The sequence below is a fragment of the Benincasa hispida genome, chromosome 4, assembly GCF_009727055.1.
Source record: "Benincasa hispida cultivar B227 chromosome 4, ASM972705v1, whole genome shotgun sequence".
NCBI lineage: Eukaryota > Viridiplantae > Streptophyta > Magnoliopsida > Cucurbitales > Cucurbitaceae > Benincasa > Benincasa hispida.
This window is the reverse complement of record NC_052352.1, coordinates 22153443-22176491: the sequence shown is the minus strand read 5'-3', so window position 1 is coordinate 22176491 and position 23049 is coordinate 22153443. Positions and strand designations below refer to the sequence as shown.

The 23049-nt window shown below is 36.0% G+C and overlaps 1 protein-coding gene across 2 annotated transcripts; it reads left to right on the top strand.

Annotated features, from left to right (window-relative positions):
* The first annotated feature begins 1175 nt into the window (after positions 1-1175).
* On the top strand, positions 1176-21412 carry LOC120075785. 2 transcript variants are annotated; one of them, XM_039029456.1, is made up of 23 exons: positions 1176-2248; positions 2554-2669; positions 2948-3001; positions 3721-3929; positions 7452-7571; positions 8803-8931; positions 9014-9139; positions 11344-11399; positions 11483-11582; positions 11659-11776; positions 12673-12882; positions 13012-13348; positions 14514-14607; positions 15862-15970; positions 16276-16547; positions 16644-16771; positions 16942-17176; positions 19173-19361; positions 19470-19756; positions 19895-20108; positions 20223-20465; positions 20584-20666; positions 20766-21412. In XM_039029456.1, exons 1-23 carry the CDS (start codon positions 1422-1424, stop codon positions 20911-20913), a joined length of 4404 nt encoding a protein of 1467 aa, XP_038885384.1. In that variant the 5' UTR covers positions 1176-1421; the 3' UTR covers positions 20914-21412. The 2 variants fall into 2 exon arrangements, with proteins under 2 accessions (XP_038885384.1, XP_038885385.1); XM_039029457.1 differs by lacking the exon at positions 2948-3001.
* Positions 21413-23049: the final 1637 nt, after the last annotated feature.

Sequence of the window (23049 nt, the reverse complement as noted above, 5' to 3'; positions counted from 1 at the left end):
AGTGGTTGCATTAGTTTGAACGTTGATGTATGATTTTGGTGGTTTGATCCAATTATAAGAACTAATTTCAAACTCAAACTATTTCATATGGTTTTCTTTTATTTTTTATTTCACAAGCGTGTGGACAACTTCCACATCTTTCAACCATTCTTATGGGACAGTTGTCTGGTCATACTACACGTCTAATCATCGTTAAACAAAATTCAAATTATTTTGATTAAATTGAAACATTTTGTTAGTATAACGAACATGAAAGATTCAAATCATAAACCTTCTAATAATTAATTTATTGCTCAAAAGTTAAATTGGAACCTAATTGCATCCATCAGATTGAAACCATAATCAAATTATAAAGACCAAATGTGTTTTTTAATACGTAATTAAAATGGAAAAATAAAAAATTGGAATTAATTGTTGTAAAGTTTAAAACAGACATTCTATTAATAAACATGAAAGTAATTTATAGTTTAACCCAAAAAAATTGATACAAAAAAAGAAAAAGGAAAAGAAAAAAAAAAGATTATTGTTGAGTTGGTGGTAAACTAGCAATAGTGTTGTCTTTCCAAAAATTTCCCACGTCTTCTCGCTTTCACTGCTTGTGTGACTGTGTCAATCAAAACGATCACCACCAAATCCATTCCGAAAGTGACCCGGTCACCCCTTCTTCTTAACTCACAGCCCATTCACGCATCGCCTTTCCGTTGAAAAATAGTAAAACAACATTGACCAACCTCCTAGCTGTCTCATCCTCATTGGGCGGTGACGAAACTACACCTCTTAACTGAAATAACTTATCACAGCCCCTGTCCGTAATGAATCTCTTCAACGCACGCGATTCCACCGCGCTTGAAGAACACTCGAGCATTATTTTCGAACAAGAAACGTCTAATTCCCTTTACACGACGTCGTTTGATGATAGCGAGTGGTTTTCACGATCTTAGAACAAGAGTAAGGTTCATTATGATTTAATGATGAATGTGACAAAGTACCACGATTAACCTCCACACGTGCCAACTCCAGCGCGGGAAAACAACGAATAGTCAAAAAAGAGAGTTGACTATAGAGATGGACGAATGAGATGAATACACGTGGGCGAGCTTATTGAAATCAAGCCGCTTTATAACATTTCTCTGTCATTTTAAGTCGTCCAGGAAATAAGTAAAGGCTCCTTCCTTAATTTCCCTTACCTTCCTCTCTCATTCGCTAAAAAAAAGGAAAAAAAAAAACCTCAATCTTACCTTCTCTGTCCTGTGTTTTTGAGCGATTTCTAGGGTTTTCAGTGGGAGGTTGAAGGAGGGTTTTTCATTTCTGAATTTCATGAGATTGTATTCATGGTGGATTCAGTCTTGGCTTTAATCGCATTTCATAATTCATCTACCAATCCTTATACTCTCTGACCTAATGACTATTGCCAGTAGTGAATGGCTCGATTTCACTCCCGCTCCATTTTTGTTTTGCTTATAGTAGTTGTTGTTCTTGTTACAGAGTCTCAGTTTGTTCTTTCATCCACGGCCGACGATGAATTTTCCATTCTCGATTACGATGCGTTTCTTTTTCATCAGGATTACTCGCCGCCGGCCCCACCGCCACCGCCGCCTCATCCACCTTCAGTTTCCTGCACCGATGATTTAGATGGTGTTGGTTCGCTGGATACTACATGTCAGATTGTCAACGATTTGAACCTTACTCATGACGTGTATATAGCCGGGAAGGGGAATTTTTATATCCTGCCTGGGGTGAAATTTAATTGTCCTAAACCAGGGTGTTCGATTACTATTAACATTACTGGTAATTTTGCGTTGAGCAATGATTCTTCTATATTTACCGGGAGTTTTGAGTTGGCTGCCTGTAATGCTAGCTTTCTTAATGGGTCTGTGGTGAACACGACGGCTTTAGCTGGGAATCCGCCGTCACAGACTAGTGGAACGCCACAAAGTGTTGATGGAGCAGGGGGAGGACATGGAGGGAGGGGAGCATGTTGTTTGACGGATACAACTAAGCTTCCTGAGGACGTTTGGGGAGGGGATGCTTACTCATGGGCATCGCTGCAGAAACCTAGCAGTTTTGGGAGCCGGGGTGGTTCAACGAGCAAGGAGGTAGACTATGGTGGAAAGGGTGGCGGGAAAGTGAAGTTGAACGTCGACGATCTTCTTATACTTGATGGCGTTGTTCTGGCGGATGGGGGTGATGGAGGGACTAAAGGTGGAGGTGGATCAGGTGGCAGCATCTATATCCTTGCTCACAAAATGTAAGTATCTATCTTATCTCCCCATCTGTTTGTCTGATTTCGTTAATTTCAACTCCACATTGGAAAACTGTATATCGTCCTCCTATTTGTTTGATGATTTTATGGGCGTGAGAGCTATATGAGTTTGCCTTCTTGTGGATAACTGAGAATATTTGAGGGCTTAGTTCAGCTGGTCTCCATGTTACCCTTTTTTTAATTTTTTAATTTTTTTTTTAAAATAAAAAATCATTTGGTTCTTTTTTTGTTTCATAAAACATGGACATGGAAAAAAATGAATAATAAAGTATTTTGCTTGTGAAGAACAGGATTGGTGATGGCAAGATAAGTGCATGTGGAGGTAATGGATATGGTGGGGGTGGTGGTGGAAGAATCGCTGTTGATGTTTTCAGCAGGCATGATGATCCTCAAATTTTTGTTCATGGTGAGAGTTATAAGCGATTGGTGAACTTCAGTGTTGTATATATTACAAAATCGTGGATCATGTTACAAAACAATGTGCAGTATCTATATTATATGTACATTAATATACACATACTGGCACACGTATACAAACACATGCCCATCATCCATACCCAACCACAAATTCATACATACATCTATATATATAAATTTATGTATGTATCTATGCATGCATGAATTTTATTCTTCCAGTTATGCTTCATTTTCTTGTTAACATATTTGTTAAACTACAATGTGCAGGGGAAAAGGCTGGATATATTACGTTTCAGTTGCATAGTTTGCTAAGCTCATTTTGTAAGATTGGTATTTTTCTTTTGGATAGGAAACAAAGTATTTTATTGGTAGTATGGAATGTTACAGAAGTGTGAAGAAAGCAAAACCCCCAGCAATGGGGGGTTAGAAAAAAAGAAATCTCATATAAGGCCAATAGATCATTAAGACAATGAAAATTGGAGTGAAGAGGAGTAAAATTTACAGAATTTAAGAGTAGAGACTTGGAAAAAATTTTGATTCTACAAAATTTTTATTGTTTCCTTCCCATTTCATTCTGCCAGAACCTAAAATTATGTTTAGTCTTAAAACTTGAAGCTTGTTTAGAACCAAGCTCAATTTTCTATAATTGGGAGACTTACTCTTGTTTCTAGTAGCATAAATGCCGAAATATAGGATGGACTTCAGAAACATCCTGCTTGGGAGTCTCCTTGTTTTTTTATTCTTTCCCTTTGTTTAGCTCTTCCTGATGTTTGGTCGCTTCTTTTTGGTACTCAATGTTGTGTTCAACATTTTTTTTCTCCCTCCCACGTGAGTGAATGAAGTGAGATTGGACCAACTTCTTTCATCTATCTGCAACAAAAATTTTCTACAGTATTTCTTCAGTACTTGGGAACTTATTTGTTGGCAGGGATTGTAGGAACTGCTCATCTGGCATGTAACTTCGATTGCTTATGGATGTCATTGTGTTAATTCATTTAGTCGTATTGCTAAGTGTTGCTAAATATATGTTGTTGATGTAGGGGGACGTAGTTTGGCGTGTCCAGAAAATTCTGGTGGTGCCGGGACGCTATATGATGCTGTTCCTCGAAGCCTTACAATTTCCAATCATAACTTGACAACGGATACGGACACACTTCTTTTGGAGTTTCCTAATCAACCACTTATGACAAATGTTTATGTTCGAAATAATGCCAGGGCTTCGGTTCCTTTGCTTTGGAGTCGTGTTCAGGTTTGTAATTAACTTGAAACTCAGTTTAGATTGTTTACTCAAGCATGAAATTCTGGATATGGAGAAGTGTTGCTGTAGGGAATAGTACAAACTATTTCCTTTGAGCTATATAGTTCAACTCTCTTCCTAGTGGGACTCTTTTATTCTACATTCGTTTCCCCACTCTACTTCTAGTTTTGAAGCTTTTTATTGATAGTTGATACCTCCTTCTACACTTGTGGAAGCCTCTTTCACCAACAAATCAAACATGCCGGTTATATTTGTGTGTGTAGTAGTTTTAGAGTTTAGAGTCTCCTTCATCAATCTAAGAAATTCCATGATTTTGCACAAATTATTTGTTTGACACCAAAAGATTCATCGACATGCTTGTTGCTGCTATATATTGCAACGTATAGATTGTTATCACTATTTTCCTCGTGACTGACCACCACAATATCTACCAATTGTGAACCATGAGAGTTGAGAAAGCATAGATAGATTGACGTAGTAGATTTGAGATCAAGGCACATCTTTGGCCAAATAAGGGATGAATCCATTCTTAAGTGATGTAAGAAGAATTGGGGTTAATTGGGTAATTAGGCAATATTCTAGGTTAATTCCCTTTTTACTCCTACTTGTAATAAAAATCTATAAATAAGAACATTTCCCTCTTGTATGAAATACATCATCATTTTAATAAAAGATTCACAATCTTGTTTTTTTGGAGGATTACTCCTTTAATCTTTTTAGGCTACATCAATTTGGTATCAGAGCAGCCATTTGGGCCAACATTGACCGTCGCTGGTGGAGGACTGGTAAACTAGTAAACTCTTGGTGACGCTGATTGCAAGAAGGAGCTTCGTGAGTTGTGCTTGTTGTTGAACAATCCACAACTAATTAGGGGAACCCTTGAAGTTCCAAGAAAGAAGAAGGAACCAAAGTTTTTTCAAGATTTTGCAAGAACAAGTCATGGACTATTGCCAATCAAAGAAGATGTCTAAGAAAAATACAACAATTAGTATGGGCAAGAAAATCAAATGTACTTCCAAAACAATGGCATATGGCTAAACCAACCTCCTACATTCTTAAGTGATTCAGAAGAAGAATTCCAACATACTAATTTTGCCCATGCTCGATTTTCTTAAAGAACCTATCATTATCCATATTGGAATTTTGACTCTAGTGATTGTAGTGATTCCGATGTTTTTTCCAAGGCAGTTTGGGATGGAATAAGAAGGAAACAATATCAAAAAAGGGTCCAACAATCCCATCACCCCCATTTTTCAAGTAATTGACGTAAGGATTGGGTGTTAGATGAATTAAAAAATGAATCAAGAATGGATGTTTACCACCCAAGAAGAATGTCTGAGACTCGTGATTACTCTTTTGGTTATAAAACACGATCAAGAAAGGTTGATTAAAAAAATCAATGGATGAGTCCTATATCCACTACGGGATTGAAACACATCCAAGAATCCAACAAAATGACTACTTTGATCCCGTAGCATTGAAGGAAATAAAGAAAATAACAAAAGAAAGCCAATGTTCATTGGGAAAAATGACTTAACATATTGATCAATTACAATTCATTTGCAAGAGTTCAAGAATAGATTGATTTCATATACGGAAGAAAAAAAAAGGAATCACGATTGGAACATTTTCAAATAGAATATCTTGAAGATAAAATTGAGAAAAATCTTGTTGAGACCCATGTAGTTGGGGGAGGTGATTGAGGCAAAAATCATGTGGACGAAGTTGAAGATCAAAAAGAAGAATTTGAAAATGTAGATTCGGAAGTANCAAAAAGAAGAATTTGAAAATGTTTATTTGGAAGTAGTCTCAAGTGAAGAAGAAAAATCCAATGAAGAAGATGGAAAAGAGATATTGAACATCGAAACTCTAAATGTCGAGGCTGAAATCAGTAAATCGATGAAGAATGACACACCGATTGCGTCGAAAATCGTTTACCACAACGTCAAAGAACTTGAAGCAAAAGATGAAGAAAATGTGATTCTTGAAGGGTTTATTCGGAAGCTAAATCTTTTGTGATTGGTTTTATGATTATGGTTTTGAATGAGCTTGATCAAAATTTCTTTTTTGGGTTATGGCCAAGGGAGAAGTTCATCTTTTGGTGGCAATATTGGACTTTTTTTGTCTCGGATTTACTTCTTTAATCGGAATAGTTTTGTTCAAAATGTAGGAGGTTGGTTTAGCCATATGCCATTGAACGAGTTTATTTTACTTCTTGGATTGATTTTTTCTTTTGAAAACTCGAGGATGAGTTTTCTTTTTGGAGGGGTAGAATGATGTAAGAAGAATAGGTGTTAATTGGGTATCTAGGCAATATTCTAGGTTAGTTTCACCCCATTTGTGATAAAATTCTATAAATAGGAACATTCCCCTCTTGTATGAAACACATCATCATTCTAATAAAAGATCCACAATCTTAGATTCCCGGGGATTACTCTTTTAATGTCTTTAGGCTACATCACTAAGGTTGAGAGAACACTCTCTAGAACAATGTTCTATTTCAAAATGCTCCCACTGCAAGTCTTAAAGTGGCTATTTGTAGCCTTACAATAAAATAAACTTATGAATTCCAACTACTAATTAAACACTAATTGATCTAAAAATTAACAACTACACAAACATAACGTAAATTATATTAATTATCTTGCATTTCATCCTGCATCACAATGGCTTTTTCAGTGATAAGTTTTGGCGTCCCTTGGAAATATGCAATCTAACATTGACGTATTGTTTGTATCCATACTCATTTTGCTTTTACTTGATGTCTTCTTTTATTTTCACTTTCTTGGTTGTATCCATTCATTTTGAAGAGCGGTCAAAATACGACCAAATTTGTTTTATTTTACCTTTGTGCACCTTGAATTTCCGTGCATATCATTTCTCATTCCATACATTGCTCTCTCTCTTTCTTTCAACTAATTCGATCGCACTCTCTTCTTCTTCTTCGACTTATCCTGCTATACATGATACAGATAAGGGCCTATGCCCTCGTTCTTATCTAGTCTTCTTCAGCTCTGGTTTGTCTCCTTTATATGGCCGACTGATGACTAAAATTTACCATCTCTATGCATTTCTCCTGTACTTCTTATGACAACTTTATATATGATGCTCTTCTGATTTGTCCCTATAGTGATAGAATTAAGTATCTAGCCCTTCTGATATGTTATGCTCCACCTTTTCTTATTTTATGAACCATAGTTGTTGATTTTTTCTTTTAAATTTTTTTTTTTTGGTTTTTGTTATTTCACCAAATTAGCTAATATATTAGGTGAATTTTACTGAACATAGTATTCTAGGCGATGTTGATTTTTGAGCCTTATGTGCCTTGCACTATTTTGTAGATTATCATTTCTTGTGGATGGCTTGGTCGTTGGTTTAAAAAATGATACTAGAATCATATTATACATGCCAAGTTCTCATTTGATTCTTTGATGTATATTTTTTCTATCTCTCATTATGTTGAAATGAGCTCCATCAACAATCTTAATCTTGGTTCTCAATACTATTAACTAGGTTCAAGGTCAGATTAGCCTTTTATCTGGCGGAGTATTAAGTTTTGGGCTGGCGCACTATGCCTCATCAGAGTTTGAGCTGTTGGCAGAAGAACTTTTAATGAGCAACTCAGAAATCAAAGTAACCTTTTTTCTCTATGGCTTACAATTATGCTCTTCATGCCCGCAGTACATCTATTTTCTCGCCTGTTCATGATTTAAAAATGGGAATCAATGTTGGTTAAAATCACATTTAGTCCCTGAAATTTTCTGGAGTAATACTTCAATTGACAACTTTAAGTTTGTGACGATTTAATCTTGGTACTCTCAAATTTATAACAATTTAGTCCTTGAATTTTAACAAGTATCAGTTTAGTCCTTGTATTTTAAAAATTCATAATGATTCATTCCCAATGATGAGAATACTAAAAAGATTTAATGAATTTTCTTATGCATGTAGATTGATAAACTAATTAAAGGTAAGGTTTTCTATAAATTATAATGACGTAGTCGTTACATAATCCAAATTAACAATGAAGTTTGATGTGATTTTTCATGATAGAGATTAAATTGTTACAAATTTAAAAGTATAGGGACTAAATTATTACGTGCTACAGTTCAAGGACTAAATTATTATAAATTTATAAGTATAAGGACAAAATCGCTACTAATCGAAGTTTAGGGATAATATTGTTACTTCTATGAAAGTTTAGAGACCAAAAGTTATTTTTAACCATCAATGTTTGTTAGGGTGAAACCTTTTATGTTTCATGCATGTGTTGATCTCTTTCTCTCTCATTGCTTGTCTTTTATATTGTGTGCTTGTACTTCTGTTTTATTGTCAATTTTCAACTTATTGAATGATGTTGAAACCCTTGCAATAATGCTTAATGGTTTGTCTATACATTTATGCACACAGTACCATGGAAATAATCATTAGTATAGTTTCGCTGTATCTGAAATATGAATATTTAGAAAATGGGTAACTAGGGGGATGATCCTCGATACTGTTTGTAATCCTAGTTTTAGTATTTTTTTTCCCCTTGTTCTCAACAAGGTTTCAGTTTTCACACGTATATATATGCAAGTTAAAACTTTTTTTTTAGTGGTGGTGGTGTAAGAAATAGCTATTTAACAAGGAAGGAGAAAGAAGTTTTTCCTTTCTTGGCACTGAAAATAGGTGCACTTCATCGGTAGTATTAATATTATATGCTTTTGAGTTCCCATTATTTTTGTGTTCTTTTGTATATGCAATCGGCTCAGTGTAATTTATTCTAGATCTTTCGGGTATATAGCACTTTGGAATTGTCAATTTCCAATATATTATAATTTATTTACGTCGTGATTTGAGAATTCTTGATCTACAATTCCAGGTGTATGGGGCTCTACGCATGTCAGTGAAAATGTTTTTGATGTGGAATTCTAAATTGCTTATAGATGGAGGTGGGGATTCTGGCGTTGTGACATCCTTGCTTGAGGCCAGTAACTTGATAGTTCTTCGGGTAATTTAATCATAACTTCCTTGACATTTATCTTTTGTAGCCTTCCATTTTATGTTATCTGATTCCTCTACTTTTGATATAGGAATCATCCGTTATACATTCTAATGCTAACCTGGGAGTCCACGGACAAGGTTTATTGAACTTGTCAGGTCCTGGAGATTGGATTGAAGCACAGCGTCTAGTTCTGTCTTTATTTTATAGTATTCATGTAAGTATCACTCAGTTTGCTTTTTGATCGACTATCATTTTTATACTTACCTCATGTCATAGTTGGATCAACTATGAAATGCTTACCCTTTGAACTTTTTATACTAGGAGTAATTTCATTGTTGGTATGAAAATTATGAACGAGGGAATGAAAGCCATGTCCCTTGTCAGGAGATTAATGCATTGGCTTGTCTATGCCTATGACAATAATGGTATAATTAAAACTAGAAATATAGACGAATGTACATTCTCTTCCACAAGGGCTAGAGCCTTTGGCAAGAAAAATCACGTCTAAGAAATCTCATTTTACTTTATTAGAGGCTTTTGTGAAATCAATTACTAGTCCCTTTCTTCCTCATTCACTCATCTATAAGCTACTGGGCAACAAGAGAAGCATCCATGATCAATCTATCTCCTGCAATGAAATAGGGATGATCTGGGTAATTGTGTTTGGAGGAGCATTTATGGTTTTCCCTGTGTCTTCTTTGGAATGGGCAATTATAGGTCTCATCCAAGTTAGTATTGATGATTATGTTTTTGATAAAATCATAGAACACCCTAGGCATACCAGTCTTGATGGTTATCCAAAATCTTTTATAGCATTTTATTGTATAGCTAATTGAACTTGGAGCTTTTTTATTTCCTTTTTAAGAGAAACATAGATTTCTTTGTATCATGGGAAGTAAGGAATTGCAAAAGTAGGCATCGCCAATGCCAAAGTAGTTGCAAGAAACAATTCCAATGGGCTATGTGAGAAGTGAGATCTTTATACTATTTGAACTCGAAGTTGGAGCTTTATTTAAGTTAGAGCTTTGTTTGAACTGAAAGTTGATGACATTTATAACTTCTATCTGAGTGAACTCAACTTTGAGTTGACGATTGTGCTTTAGAAGAGATTGGATCTCATGTATTGTACGGGCATAAATAATTGTCCCTCTCCTTGTTCTTCTTATTATTATTCCTGGAGTAGAGCTGAATGAGGAAACCTACAAATCCTCATTCTATATCTTGATGGAGACAATTACACAAATTGAGCAACTTTTACATTTCCCTGATTGCGGGAGAGGACCACTCTTTATTGACCATCTTTTTATTTTTGAGGAATGAGAATTCCTCCAAGTTTCATGTTTCTGTTAGATATCTCAAAGTTTGTGCTATGTGAGTTATGCAGACAAAGTTTCCTTGTACCTTGAGAAAAGAACTATTTCCAGAAATTTTAGCTTTTGCATACATCCATGACCCAACCATCCATATAAAAGAGTACCATTTCACCAATTTTCTATAAGAGATGAGAAACTTTAGATAAAGAAATCAGGGTGGAACCCCATTTTATCCCACTGCATCTAACATAATAAGCAAGTGATCTAAGATGGTTCTGCCTATTCTCTTGGCCTCGGTATTGGTGAATTTATGATAAGTGCATCTAAAACCAGAAATCTGTCCTTAAGTGTTAGAAAAAGCGGTTCTTTGAGATCTGACCATGCAAAACGGCCATTTTAAAGGGAAGATAACAGAAGGGTAGATCAACAATGTTCTCTCTCTCTCTCTCCCTCTTTCTTTTTTTTGAGAAGTTGCTATCTTTCCGTAGCTGGTTTGACAAGTGGTTTCTCCCACAAGACTACCTTAAAACATTGAAGTTAGCTTGAAGAATCCAAGTTGCCACATAAGAAAGGGAAAAGGGACTGGATAATTACTTCAATCAAGTTTGAAAGTTGTGTTATCCAAAAATGTCTGATCATAACTTGTAGATTTCTCCTGAAAATTGAAGTACTTTTACTGTCTTCATGACAAGGAATAGGCAAAGAAACGGTAGGTTGTGTGTTTGACTGTACTTCTTGATGTGGAAAATTTATTGCAATAGTTATTGCATTTCCTTTTCGCTATAATTTATTATTATCAACGCTTTTTCTTTGACTGCCACATGGCTTAATTCACATTTCAATAGGTACATGATTCTTTGGAATTCTCTCAGTCTTTTGTTTCTGGCAGATGTTTTCTCAGTCTACAACCTTCCATCCTTGCATAGTTGCAACTTGCAACTATTCTTTGTGAAGTTCATTAGTTTATTAATAGAATCGTTAAATCCTCTGTTTTATTTGAGAATTATTAGCGGACCATTGGATCAATATTACTAGAAGTTTGGCTTGATAGGTTTATTTTCTTTGTGTTTGGTTATTAATTTGGTTATCTATTTTGGGGAAAAAGGTTGGTCCTGGATCTATTTTGCGAGGCCCTGTAGATGATGCAGCAAAAAATGCTGTGTAAGTTTGAATCTGGCCCTTCATTTCTCTTGTGCATAATTTATCCTTTCGAATCTACTAGTTTTAATTTTCTCATTTGATAGGACTCCTAAGCTCTACTGTGAAGACCAAGATTGCCCCATGGAACTATTTTATCCTCCTGAAGATTGCAATGTGAACTCATCACTCTCTTTCACCCTCCAGGTGCTTATCAGAATGAAACGGAATCTGCCATGGCATTTACGTTTTGTTGTTATGTGACACTTTGTTTCCTTTTCAGATCTGCAGAGTCGAAGATATCACTGTAGAGGGTCTTATCAAAGGTTCAGTTGTTCATTTCCACAGGGCAAGAACTATAACCGTCCAGTCTTATGGGATGATCAGTGCATCTGGGATGGGTAGGTTGATCAAGGTTCTCACATACCATGTGTTTTTGGTTTTCATTCATTTGTTTTGCTTTGCATGCATCCTCACACTCACACCTGAAAGTTCTGACTGACACGTAAGGGCTTAATTCTGAAGTTCTAATAATATGTTAAACTAGCTACTCCTATCATATATTAACTGACAATGTGCTGTTCTGTTTCGCATTGGAATTTAATTTGTGCATGACTTTGTGGCATGCGGAATGATTGGAGTCTGTTAGAGTTGTAAGAGAGAAGTGTTGTCACCAAGTGGAATAAGGAAAGAGGGCAGTAACCGCCATGGAGAATTTTGCATGAGGTTTGCTCCAGGGGAAGCTTCTGGTTTCAATGAATTGCCTGGATTATTTCCTGTTAGGAGAGAAACCATAGATTTCCCTAGCAGAATTTATAGATAGGATCAAGAAATTTGGGAAATATTCAGTACAATTTTTTTTTTTTTTTTTTTTTTTTTTTTTTTTTAAATTTTTTATTTGAGTTCTATCTCTAATTTATTTGTTCTTATTTATTTCATTTTTTTCTTGTAGAAAAATAATTTCATTTTTTTATAACTACGTTTTTATAATCCCTTGGTATTTTATTTGGGATGATGCCTTATCACCGATACTACTTACGTCTAATAGAAGATTAATTGTATCCTATCCAGTATCCACTTCTTCTCATTAAAAAAAAAAATCCAGTATCCACTCCCTCCTGAATAATCAAGGAAAGAGCATACGAGGATTACTAACAAAGGAAGGGTGTTTAGGTTCTTTTAGTTGCCTAGAGAACTATCTTTCCACTTGTTTGTTTCTAGCTTATACTATGTACCTGTACTCGGTTGGAAAAGAACATTTTATTTCTTTTCTAATTCGAATGTTTATCAATTGCAGGGTGCACAGGAGGTGTGGGAAGAGGGAATGCCATAGGCAATGGAATATACAGTGGTGGTGGGTATGGTGGTAGAGGTGGGGAAGGATGCTTCAATAATAACTGTGTCCCAGGTGGCATCTCCTATGGGGATGCAGATCTTCCCTGTGAGCTTGGTAGCGGGAGTGGAAATGATAGTTTAGCTAGTTTCTCTTCAGGTGGAGGCATTATAGGTGAGTTTATATTGAATATTCTTTATGGGTGTTCTATTTCAATTGAGACTTTAATCTAGATAATGAGCTTCTATTAAATTAGCTTAATAGACATTCAATTCCTTTACCATTTTTTTGTTACATATGCAGTGATGGGCTCATTAGCGCATCCATTGTCAAGCTTGCTCATTGAAGGGTCGGTGACATCTGATGGAAACAATTTCAATGGAACTGCAGAAATGAAAAAGTTGACCAATATTCAAGGTTCTAGTACAGGCCCTGGGGGAGGTTCTGGTGGAACTATCCTTTTGTTTGTTCATACACTGGCTCTTGGTTCATCAGCTGTTCTTTCAAGTGTTGGTGGATATAGTCTAGCAAATGGAAGTGGTGGAGGTGGTGGAGGAAGGATTCACTTTCATTGGGCTGACATACCTACAGGAGATGTGTACCAGCCCATTGCTAGTGTGAAAGGTCATATTGGTACCCGGTTAGTACATTTGCCCATGCTAAGTTCTCTGTTATGGGGTTCGTTTCCAAATTTTCTGTCAATGGTACAGGGTATGTGTTTGTCAATTTAATTATCAGGCTTCCTATTTTGGATTTTTTTTTTAAAAAAAGAAACAAGCCACATGCCTAAGGGACAAAGGGACAAGGCATCCTTTCTCCAAACAGAGGGAGCATGGGTTGGGCGACCCAGTTAGTGATTGTGAACTGTACTAGGTCAACTAAAGTATTCAAAAGAAAACTTATATGAGAAGATCCTAACCTTGCTTTGTTTCTTGTTCCTCAGAAAAAGAAAGAGAGATCCTATTGTTCCATTCTCTTCAATAATTCATAAGGTTGCTGCATTGGAGCATAGCACTTTGGCTTTTTTCTCTAAACCACCACCCATAGAGCACCTCTAAAAAGCGAATTTTATGGTTTGGTCTGCACCATCGAAGCACAAATAAATTACAAAAAATTGCCAAACTTTGAAAGCAAAACTGCAACTAGTGAAGAGATGTGAAAAGGATTCTTCACTCCCTTTGCACACAACACACAAATATGAGGTGGATCTGGAGGGGAGGGTTTTCTCTCTTGGTCAACTATTTAAGGCCGTTCCCTTCTCAAATCAACTTACAATACCTGCTTCCCTAAGACCCTCCTATTTTTTTCCTTATTTGAGATTTTTGACCTCATTTAGATAAAATCGATCAAATGTTTTTATTATATATATATACACACACACATTTATATAAAATCTCTGACAGGAGTGTAAAGGATTGGAAAACTGAAAGGCAAAAACCGTAGAAACTTTTTCTCATCCTTGTAAGATATGGATGAAAATTGTGAATATAGCAAAGAGAAGTTAGTTGGATGAGTTGGTCTGGTTGGTAAATGGATGATATAAGTGTCATCTCTCCTTGAAGTAGATATACCACTCCTGGTTAACCTTAAAACTCCATAATATTTAAAGTTTATGGATTTTCCGTTTCTGTCATCTGTGTTATGCTGCTCTGTAGCTTTTGTTTTGTTGTAACTTGACAGGATGCCGCCAGTTGTATTTGTTTCAGCCATTTTAATTGCATTGTGAAGTTCGGGGGTTCTCTTTTTCCAGTTTAGCAAGAGGAAGAAATCCTCCCTTTTAACCATCGATTGCTTGTTTTATGCAGTGGAGGTACAGGTGGTGAACAGGGTGGTGGAGGTGAACATGGTACTGTGACTGGGAGCGCGTGCCCTAAAGGTCTTTATGGAACATTTTGTGAGGTCTGTTTCTGTTTCTCTTGATAGGTTACTATCTAGTTTGTTTTGTGATCTAAAAATGTTTATTATTTTAATTTTTCAGAACATGTCTGACATGAAAACACCACAATTTCCCAATATTGTGAATTTGTTTCAGACAGTTTCTAGAGAGTATCTTAGAAAATGTTGAAATGTTACTTTAAGCATGTTTAGATTATCCTTTCCTTTTATCAGTTATTCCATTATTTGAAATTCTGAAATGTTTCAAATAATTATGTCGCTTCTTAAAATATTTTAATTTTGATGACATTTTGCTCTACGCATATTTTTAGATTTTAGAGAAAAATTTCACGTGAGTCTTCTTCTGTGCATTGTTGTCAAAGTCCTACTTTCAAACAACTTTACTTTTACATTTGTTTTCCATTTTTCCTTCTTATGTCTGCATCTACTGGGCTTGATGTGGCTCAATCCATTGTATATATGTTTATTCGCATCTCCTAAAGTTGAAGAGAAGAGGACTCAATCTAAGGAAAATACATTTAGCTAACTTAATGAGTCCGTCTTCAACATTCTGAACTTCATACGCGACACAGTAAATACGTCTTCAAAACTAAACTAAAGACTATCAACTATGCATGAACCAACCAATAAATTACACTGTACTTCGAAATGATGTCAAAATAACCAATAAATTACTGTATATTTTGATGATGTCGCACTATGCCCATATACTCAAGTTCAGTCACCAAAGTACTTGAACCTAGCTAATCAAGCAGGTAAAACAAGGGTAGTTATTTCAAGTGAGCGTCTAGTCCACCTGTAAACCTACAATTCTTACAGGATAACTGCCTGCTACCTTGGTTGCCTAGAAACTCATAAAATAGTATCCTTGGTGTATGTTAAGGAAAAACAAAAATCTTAGCTGAATTGCTACTATGACTTGAATCTCATTCTTTTAACCATATTGAACACCCACCTGGCTAATTCATGGTGGTTAGTTTAGGGTGTTTTTTGTATTGTCACAGTCACTTGGTTTATTTTTAGTTTAATATGGTTTATCAAGAAAAAGGAAAGGTAGTGATCAAACTCATAAACAAGAATGTCCGCAACCTGAAATCATCCAGTGTCATGAAAAGTATCAATATGTCAACAAATAGCCTTGTTCCACCATAGCCACGAATCTTAAAAAGAAAATTTTCAGGATTTAATTAGACCATTAGGTTCTCTAATCTCTCCACCATTCTCTCTCTAGTGGGTAAATATCTATGATGTTTCCAGGAATGTCCCGCGGGTACTTTCAAGAATGTCAGTGGATCTGATAGAGCTCTTTGTCGACAATGCCCCCCTGATGAGCTTCCACATCGTGCCATTTATGTATCTGTTCGAGGTATTTTATTATTCATGTTCTAATGGTCAAAATTCAATGAAGAAATTGTGACTAACTGATGTACTGTTTTTTATGTATATGGTATTTTGTTATTCATGTTCTAATGGTCAAGATTCAATGAAGAAATTGTGACTAACGGATGTACTGTTTTGTGGATTTTGAAAGTGGTTTTATATTTTTTTGTGCACAAATAACATGTTTACCTCAATCTATAAATTTTATTCATAAGATTCTATAGACTGATTTTAAGATTCAAGGTTTGTATCGCATGCAATGTCGGTTAACCTCATTATTAACTCTTTCAGGTGGCATTACTGAAACTCCATGCCCTTACAAATGCATTTCAGATAGATACCATATGCCGAAATGTTATACTGCTCTTGAAGAGTTAATTTATACATTTGGTGGTCCTTGGCTTTTTTGTGGTCTCCTACTTGGTCTGCTTGTTCTGCTGGCATTGGTGCTTAGTGTTGCACGGATGAAATTTGTCGGGGTGGATGAGCTACCTGGCCCTATGCCAACTCAACATGGATCTCAAATTGATCATTCCTTTCCTTTCCTGGAGTCACTGAATGAGGTTTTTCTCTGAATGAAATGACCTTTAATCCCTTGGAGACATCCTCAATACATAAATGAATGAATTTCTATTGATAAGGTGTTTTTCATGATTTAGGTCTTGGAAACAAATAGAGCTGAGGAGTCTCAAAGTCATGTGTATAGAATGTACTTTACGGGTCCAAACACCTTTGGTGAGCCTTGGCATCTTTCACACTCCCCTCCAGAACAACTGAAAGAGATTGTGTAAGTAATAATGATTTATTGCTTCAATGCATTTTGTTAATGTCAACATATATGCAATGTAACTACTTTGTTTTTAGCTACGGCTACCGATGAAAACTGCTTATCTAAAACTTGTCTATAGCCATGCCCTTGTTCCTGGATTAACACTTGGGTTACTCTATTTTATTCAGATATGAGAGTGCATTTAATACATTTGTGGATGAGATCAATGCTATAGCAGCATATCAATGGTGGGAGGGTGCAGTATACAGTATTCTTTCTGCTCTTGCATATCCTCTAGCATGGTCATGGCAGCAATGGCGTCGAAGGCTGAAACTGCAACGTTTACGCGAGTTTGTTAGATCAGAATATGACCATGCTTGCTTGCGATCTTGCCGCTCTCGTGCTCTTTATGAAGGCATTAAGGTTTGTATCTATATTAGGTTTTATTGTCTAATATTAGTTTCATATATATCTTTGGAGTTTTGTAGTCTTTTCTATATTTGCTACTATTACTTGCTATTGTATGGGAATTCTTCTTCCTATGAGAAACTGATCTTTTTAAAGGAAAATAAAAGGCATACAAAACGACAGCCTACAAATAATAATAATAATAATAGTAGTAGTAGTAAGGAGATGGATTGATGAGAAGCCAATGAGAAGTGTTTTGTTGGAACATTCTCGAGCATGATATATTGTATAGGTTGTGCACCTTTGAGTTCTAAGAAGTATTATGGTGGGAGTGGAGAACAATCGTGGAGTCTATTGCTTTGTCCCTTTGATGCAACGAGGAATTCATAATTGTGAGTAGGTTGTACTTCACTTCATATAACTGTGAGTAGGTATGATTTTCACTCTAGTTGAAGAGACTTCCAATCAGGTTTTTGTAGTTTTCACTCCGGTTTGGAGGGCTTTGTTCTCTGGTTCTCCTTTTCTTCGTCTTCTACTTATTTATTTGTTTTTTAGCATTCAATATGAGGGGTCTGTCTTTATTCTCTAGAATCTGTCCTCGACATTACAGCCTGTCCGTTGCTAATCCAGGATCTTTTTGATTGCCGCCACTCTACTCTTTTTTGGTATAGTTGGAAAGATCATTATTGCATGTCATTTGCATCTACTTACAAAAGAAGGAAAAATTATTGAAATTTGATGTGAACACTTTTTGAAATTTTTGTTTCCTGATGGTCTTGTTTCTTCCTTCTAGTTGGGATTATATTTATAATTTTCTCGTCCTGTGCAATTCACTTTCATGTTTGGAGTCCTAACTCTTCGTGTGATTTTTCTTGTAATTTTGTTGCTTACTAGACCTCTAGTTAGTGAGTCTTGTCTTTCCTTCTATGTAGAGGACAAAGATTCCAAAGTAAAGTTTTTTACTTGATAGGTGTTACATGGACCATTTAACACTTTGGATCAACTTTCAAAGAAGTTACCTTGTTAGTTAGTCAATTCTGTTGCCTTCTCTATCGGAAGGCAGAGGAAGACTTGGATTATATTTTATTCAAAAGAGATTTGAGTTTGTGATATCTGTTTGGAATTGCTTTTTTTAGACTTCGGTTTTAGGCTTATCCCTCACAAGGATACTAGTGATACAACTGGGAATTTCTCCCTTTACCTTTTCCTAAAAAGGGCCATTTTTTATGGCTTGTGGTGGTCGGGGAGAGGAATAGGAAAATATTTGGACGTTCGAAGAGGGATCCTTCGGATGTTCCGTCCTTCATTAGATTTCATGTTTCTCTATGGGCTTCAACCTTGAAGAGCTTTTGCAGTCTATGGGTGTTATTTTGCACAATTAGAGCCTCCTAAGAACCTTTTAGTAATGCATTTAAGTTTGACTAACGTGTCCATGTTGATGTCAGACACTTGTTGCACTTATTAGTTATGGACTTATGGATGCGTTAGACACTAATTGTACGAAGTCAACATAGGTCCAACACTTGTTAGACCCGTATCAAACTTATTATTATTATTATTATTATTATTTATTTTTATTTTTATGTAAATGCATAATTTATTGACTTAAATTTTCTTCGGCATGAAATGATATATAATTTACAAAATGTATATTTTAATAAACGTGTCCATGTTTTAGATCTTTACAAAACGACTTGCCACTGTGTTTGTGTTCTATCATATTTGTGTCTCGTATTCGTATTTGTATTTCAGGTTGGAACCTTTTCTTTTGGTAGGGTTTGCTCTCAAGGACTGGTCCTTTTTGTGCCCTTATAATTAAATTTTTCTAAATGAAAAGTAGTTGTACATTTTATTTATTTATTTAAAAAAACTGTTCTACCAATCGTGAAGTGTATATTATCCATCTCTTCTTTCTTTTTTTTTTATTGCTCTATCCGACCTTGGAAGTAGCTAGTTTAGTGCATGATGTCTGGCATCTGGGAATTTTGACTGGACTCTTGTGCAACCATAGGTCGCAGCAACACCCGATCTAATGCTTGCATTTGTGGACTTCTTTTTGGGTGGAGACGAAAAAAGAAATGATCTTCCTCCTCGTTTGAATCAAAGATTTCCACTCTCTTTACTCTTTGGAGGCGATGGAAGTTACATGGCTTCTTTTTCACTTCATAACGACAACATTCTTACTAGTCTCATGAGTCAGGTTTGCTAATCGAGATGAGGAACTCAAGTTTAATACTTTGTGTAAACAATCATGCTAAATAGATTTTTGTCTTCTGGAATTCTGATGGTTCTGTATTTTGATTTGCAGGCCCTACCGCCTACAACATGGTACCGCATGGTTGCTGGCTTGAATGCACAGTTACGGTTGGTTCGTCTTGGTCAGCTTAGATCGACATTTCTACCCGTTGTTAGATGGCTGGAAAATTTTGCAAATCCTGCTTTGAGGAATCATGGCATTCGTGTGGATCTTGCTTGGTTTCAGGCTACAGCCTATGGTTATTGTCAGTATGGTCTCCTTATATCTGCTGCTGAAGAAATCAGTCCTTCGGCCATTAGAAGTTATCAAGAAAATGCACAATATGATCAAACTTCACGGTAATACATATGGTTTTTGTTTTTGATCAACTTGTCTAACAGACAAGATTGGGTTGTAGATATATTTGCACATTTCTGGCATACTTTTGTGGTCAGCATCATTTGGGTTGTCTTTTATCTTCTACCCTTGTTTTCCAGTGTGAAGAACATTCCTAGAGAGAATCAGTCAGCCCATTTGACGGAAGAAACACATTTAAGACAAGACCATATTTCTGGTGAAGGCCGTGCTAGGCGAAAGAAGTCATATGGGGGCATTTTAGATGTCAGCAGTCTACAAATGCTCGAGGAGAAGAGAAATATATCTTGCCTTCTATCTTATGTGCTTCACAATACAAAACCTGTTGGTCACCAGGTATGTATATGTCTCAACGTTGTCCAAGCTTCTACGCATGGTTAGTATGGTTTTAAGTTTGGAGGGTGTGTCAAAGGACCTTACATGTGGTGATTGTTCTTTTTCCAATTGCAGGATCTTGTTGGTTTAGTCATATCAATGTTACTTCTTGGGGATTTCAGCTTAGTTTTGCTTACTCTGCTCCAGATGTTTTCATTCTCATTGGCAGACGTTTTTCTAGTTTTGTTTATTTTGCCTCTCGGCATTCTCCTTCCGTTCCCTGCTGGAATCAATGCCTTATTCAGCCAAGGACCTAGGCGTTCTGCAGGCCTCGCTCGTATCTATGCATTGTGGAACATCACATCCTTGGTCAATGTTGTAAGTTCATAACTCTCACTTCCATTACCTGAACATTCAAGCCAACCCTGTTTGTGTCCACTACTCTCTTAACTTCCTCATCAATCCCATCTGATGGTTTCTTTACCTTTTTGACCAGTTGGTTGCATTTCTCTGTGGATATGTTCACTCTAAATCTCAATCGTCGAAACATCCAAGCTATCAGCCATGGACTATTAACATGTGAGGTTCTTCATGTGCTGAAAATAAGTACCATTTACTTCCATTGGAATCCCAAACTGATGAGATGGGATAGATAATACGTGATTTGTGTTTTTGCAGGGATGAAAGCGAATGGTGGATCTTCCCAGCGGGATTGGTTGCTTGTAAATTTCTCCAATCCCGACTCATTAATTGGCATGTTGCGAATCTCGAGATCCAAGATCGATCCTTGTACAGTAATGAGTTCGATATGTTCTGGCAGTCCTGATGATTATTATTTGCCCATCTTGACAAAGACTCTATTTTCTCTTACCTTGTCCTTTTTTCTGGGGGAGGGAAAGTTCTTTACCACAGCAGGCAGGCGTTCTTTCTACCATTTCTCCACAAATACAGCTTCATCATCATCACCCCACACTCAAAATTGACTCTTAGGGCAGAAGTAGATAACAATCAAATATCAAAATCTTAATTCAAAATCCAAACAAAATAGATAAAGAAAAAGAAGAGGCATTCACAATTGTAATCAAATCCATTTCTTTTTGTTTCCCCTAAAGACAGCATCTTCTTTTCCTTTTCCTTACGTCTTGTCTACAGTGTTGTATATAATTTGGGATTTATTGTTGCCCTTTGAATCCCATTTCTGTACCTCTTTCACAATCCTGGGCTTTCACCATTTCTAATCAACTGACTACAATATTCAAGATTTAAAGGTCATTTTTTACTGTAATAAGCTCAGTGGCTATGGCAATGGCAGAGAAATTTGTGCTCTCGACTGAAGTGGTTGGATTAATAATTCTGACAATTTGAGTTTCACTCATTTCTCCTCACTTGACGCTTATGTTACAAAATTTGGTAGTTTCAGTTTACAAGATCTGAAATTTTTGATTTAATTCAAACTTAAACAAACCATCACAAAAAAGCTCAAGTAAAACACACAATTACAGCACTTAAAAAGAACTCTTAAGGAAGCCATTTAAGGCTGTTCTTGCGTAGTTGTCTCTTCGGCCTTCGTTTCCACCTTATGCCATATTCTTCCGCCTTTTCCTTAATCTGCTTCGCCGTCTATTCAATTTTGTTCCTCGCATGGTCCAGCTACTGCGCCCGTCATGTATCTGTACAACCACGACAAGTTGCTGAGAAGAAAGATCCGGCAGCTGCCAAGACCAAAACAGTTGCCGCTGGTACCAGAATATGACTAAACAGGACGAGAATTGGAGTGGAGAGTATCAGCATTAGAACTGTTCCGGTTATTGTCAAGCCAGAAGAGACGAGGAAGATGGTACGAATAGTAGCCACCGTCAAGAATTTAACGGTCTGGCGAGAGGGAGGAGTGGTGTGGTAGAGCGTCCAAGTGGTCACCTGCTTTGATCGATCGGACATGATGATGAAGATGAGGAAGGCTATGGTTTTGGATTTGTTGAGTTGAAAATAGGGGACTCGGCAATCTGATTTGAAAGAAAACCCAACTATATGATCTAATTGCAACTTTATGAAGTTAACGAATTAAATGTAAAATAATGACTTAATCGATAATTGGCATGATAGTCGAAGGGTTCAATGTTTATGTCCAACTACCCTTAAAATAAAGGGTTTATATTCTACATGTGAAATATGAGAGTTTGACGGTTACAATTAAGGTGATGAATTATGTACCAAAAAATGTATTTTTAGAACTCAGAAAAATTATGAATTATTTAGAATATGGTTGTATGATAACTTTTATTAATACAATAAATATGAAGTATGAGACTACAATTGAGAGATGTCCATTATGGAATTTATACATCAGACACCTCATGAAATTAGAGAGTCAAATATATTTTAACTTAATTAAAATCATGGATTAAAATGTATCCCTAAATAAACGTCAAGGTTTCAAGGAATATATATAAAAATCAAAAAATTAATATTTTATATGTTATGAATAAAAATTATTGATTTCATATCAAAATGAACATAGAACAGTGTGTACTATTAACCTTGAAGTTAAGATTTTATTTCATCCTATATATTAGTCAGAAAAAGAAAGTTATTAATTTCATGACCATACCTATGACATGTTATCGTTATCGGTGATAGGTTTCACCAAAAATAAAATTCACACAAAATATTGATTTATTAGAGGATGGTCACCCCTCTCTCGATGAAGTTTGATACAATGAGGTGGGTCTTGAGTCTATTGTCCATGATGTGATGTGAATGGAGCAACCGTGGTATCTATGGAGAGCTTTCAATCTTTGGGTTGGATTTGTTGAGTTAGTTGAAACATTTGCGCTTTATGAAGACATATCCAAAGCCCTTGTAGTTGGCATTTATCTACTCTGAACTGAAATATATTTTACTTATCATTTTCAATCTTATTAGTGAGGTTTAGCATTTTGTTGATTCTGTTTGTCATCACATG